This window comes from Cloeon dipterum, chromosome 2 (genome assembly GCF_949628265.1).
Source record: "Cloeon dipterum chromosome 2, ieCloDipt1.1, whole genome shotgun sequence".
In the NCBI taxonomy this organism is placed as follows: domain Eukaryota; kingdom Metazoa; phylum Arthropoda; class Insecta; order Ephemeroptera; family Baetidae; genus Cloeon; species Cloeon dipterum.
Genome location: NC_088787.1, coordinates 1756115 through 1759706, shown reverse-complemented (window position 1 = coordinate 1759706; position 3592 = coordinate 1756115). Strand labels below are relative to the sequence as shown.

General features: G+C 44.2%; 1 protein-coding gene across 1 annotated transcript; it reads left to right on the top strand.

The window, feature by feature from the left end:
- The first annotated feature begins 746 nt into the window (after positions 1–746).
- Positions 747–2925, top strand: LOC135935958 (putative ankyrin repeat protein RF_0381). The gene is made up of 2 exons (XM_065478599.1): positions 747–1357; positions 2307–2925. Exons 1-2 carry the CDS (start codon positions 747–749, stop codon positions 2923–2925), a joined length of 1230 nt encoding a protein of 409 aa, XP_065334671.1.
- The last annotated feature ends 667 nt before the right edge of the window (positions 2926–3592 follow it).

Sequence of the window (3592 nt, the reverse complement as noted above, 5' to 3'; positions counted from 1 at the left end):
TGTTTTGAATGGGAGTCTGTTTTTGAAGTGCTCAGATTGGGATATGTCTGTCAATAATTATAAAAAGGCTTAAATTCACCTAACGTTTTTATTCAATATTTCCTTGTTAAGTTGTACATGTGGTACTAATTAGTTATGATGTACATATTTATTTTAAATAGATGTAATTATGGGAATATCATATTGTTAACAAAGCTAGCGGTAGGACTTGCCGCAGAGAGACTGGACATTAAGATAAATTTCTGAGCCAGCAGGCGATGGTTCAACTTCATCGTAAACATCCGAGTTATAATAAGGCCTGGAGTTACCGAAGCCGACTTTGCCTGACGTGGACGCGATTGGGGGACCGACGTCGTTCACACTTTTAATAATCAGTTAGAAAGTAATTTGATATGAAAATATCCTGTTGTTCAAAATCCAACGTTTGAATGAAAATATTATTGTTACTTCTGAACTCCTCAAATAGCCTCTGATAGTGTACAAATACACACTTTCTGTATTATCTCTGGAGATATAAGTTCGTGTTAATTACTGTTCTGAAATTTCTACTCGTTTTAGGTAAGTTAGTGTCAAGAAATACCTTGCATATACTTTAAAAAGGATTTCAGACCTCAGCAGCATGCTTATTCCTTGATGTTAAATTTAACCTGAAACTTCAGTTTCATCTTTAGGTACAATTTTATCTAAAAAAATCTCCCTTCCTTAGCATGATTATAACCACTAAATTTGATATGCATATCAGGAAAATGAACTGCTTTAGCGTGCGACGGAGTTCCTCTGAGACTAAGAGGCTGATTGGGAAAAATGAGCAGAGAGAAGGCAAGTTGACTGCGATAGAGGAGGAGGAGCGCGGTTGGTCCAAAGTGAAGGAGGACAGACTGAAATCGACAACGGCGCGGGCGTCGGTGCTGCGGGCCCTGATGGACGACTTCCTCAACGAGCACAGCGGCGGCGGCACGCGGCTCCACGCGGCGGCGTCGCTGGCCGACGAGGCAACCTGCCGTCGGCTGGTGGATGAGGGCGCCAACGTCGGCGCCAGGTGTAGTGACTTCGGGGCCACGGTGCTGCATTACGCGGCCTTGAATGAGTCTCACGGCGAGGGACTGATCACCTACTTCGTTTCAGTGGGAATCGGTGCTTGTGTCACGGATGAAGACGGTCTCGAGCCCATCCACTACGCCCTCAGGGTGGGAAACCTCGGCATCGCCAACATGTTGCTCAGACTCCGCCGCGGAGGCCCTGGTTCCTCCTGCGACTCGTTGCTGCACTTCTGCGTCCGACATAGGCTCCTCCGCGCGGCTAAGATGGTGCTTGAGCGAAACCGGTGGATTTTGGAAACGAAAGAAGAAATGGGCAGGTACGTGATAATATCTTATCTTAGAAGAAAAACATCATATAGGCGTCTTGTGTGACCTAAATTGTATTTAGGGCTGTAGGATCAGGATGGAATAGGTTGTTACATATTTGTGACTCTAGATAAGTCAAATACCATCCAGAAAGATATCCAAAGGATAGCCGGATGATTTACTTTTGAACAGCATATGTCATAGGTGGATATCCTATTTCTTGCTGTGTGGTAGAACAATTAACGATATTTAAAGTAATAATAAATATCAGGCTATTGATTACATAGTGGTGTCCCCAGAACCTCCTTTTGTCTATTAATATATTATTAACCTCAGTGCATTCTGCAAGTTATCGATAATATTGGTCAAAACATGTATTGGTGACGTACATAGGCTGAGTGGTAAAATATATTTATGCCTCTGCATGGGGTCACGTAAAGATTGTAGGAGTTAAACGATAAGAAGTTTATGAATATTTTGTTTATCCCACTATCTACTAAGTCACAACAAAAACATTCACAGCAATGCCATCAATTAGAATATCCAGTCAACAAATTGGATATCCACTTATAACATAGGGCTGTTTAAAAGTATATCATCTGGATATCCACAAGGATATTCAAATGGATATCCAAAGGGTGTCTGGATGACTAATACTTTTGAACAGCCTGATGTCATAGGCGGATAACCTCGGATGTCCAATTTCTTGCCGGGTGTAGAGTCTATAATGGAATAAATAGATAACAAGTAGCATCTTTCAGACTGCTGGCAAGAAAATGAATATCAGTTTATTACGATAGGCTGTTCAAAAGTACATCTTCCTGATATCCTGATGAATATCTTCTGGATATCCTGAAAGATAACCAATTTCTTGGAGTATAACATAGAGGGTGGGGCCTTTTGAACTTTAGACTTCCCCACCCTAAACTTCCATATAATTAGTATCATATTTGTCCTCAGGACGCCCCTCCACCTGGCCGCCGCAGTGGCAGACGTGAGAATTTGCGAGTGGCTGTTGAAAGAGGGCGCCAGCGTGACCGCCATGTGCGGCGTCTACGGTGGCACCGCGTTGCACCACATGGCCATGAACAGCAGCGAAGGCGCCGAAAAACTCGTCGACCTCTTGTTGTCACACGGTGCAGACATTGAGGCCAGGACGTTGGCACGAGAGACGCCACTGCAGGTTGCTCTCTTGCAGGGAAATTTGAGAACGGCTAAACGACTGATTCAGCTCGGCGCCGACTGCACGGTTCGGAATAAAAACGGCTACAACCTGCTGCAAGTGTGCCTCGAGAAAAACGTGATAACCAGCGCCCAGTTTGTGCTGGAAAACAACAGAGAGCAGTTGTTTGAGATGTGCGGATCGGGCGGCGAGACGGCGCTGCACGTCGCCGCCCGGTGTTGCGACCTGCCCACCTGCGACTGGCTGGTTCGAAACGGCGCCGACCCCACTGCCATTTCTGATGATGGCTATGGAATCCCGCCCCTGCAGATGGCAAAACTCAACGACAAGTGGTCTATCGAGCTCGTGGACTTTTTCGAAAAAATTTCGAATGTTGTCCAGGAAACTGAAGTTTAAATTTCACCAACCAATATGTATTTATTATAGCCAATAAATTTTATCTGCGAGCTAACGTTTCACTTCCCTTGCCATTCAGGGCAACCACCTCTCCATAAACGCCAAAAAATAAACACTAATGGAGTCTGTTAACCACGACCTGTATTTCTTCGTGCAATACCAAAACCCCAAACAGGGCCAAACCAATCTTAACCTCCAAACTGCCCCCAATTGGTGCTCAGTGTGGGCGTTTGTTTCACTACGTAATTCAGCCGGCCCGCCCCGGAGGTTCGAGTTGCAGCGCCTACACAACCACGGCGCATCGTGAACTTAACCCTCCTGTTTGGTCACCCAGTGGGTAACTAGTTTTAACTTCCTCGGTGGAGGACAACCTGAGTAACAAGGTCGTTCAGCAGAATTTCGAGTGATGAGTACAGCTGTCAATTTAGCATAAGGATTTTTTTTTCAATTTGGTATTCAAATCTATTCTCCCCACTAACCATTCCTATTTTTGCATATATAAGATTTCACCGACAGAATCAACTATTCGGGCACGAAAACACGGCTATTTTTGTTTGTCTATGTCTACAAAATAAAATCTGTTTCTCTTTGTTGGTGACAATTCCCGTTCCTCATTTTGACCCTACATTCCCGTAGAAAAATATAATCTTAGTTTTGATTTAATTTT

What these genes read in the sequence shown, in the direction of transcription:
- LOC135935958 (XM_065478599.1), top strand. Translation starts at nt 747, where the DNA reads ATGAACTGCTTTAGCGTGCGACGGAGTTCCTCTGAGACTAAGAGGCTG. An exon ending in ACGAAAGAAGAAATGGGCAG is followed by an intron (nt 1,358 to 2,306) that starts GTACGTGATAAT and finishes ATTTGTCCTCAG; the next exon opens with GACGCCCCTCCACCTGGCCG.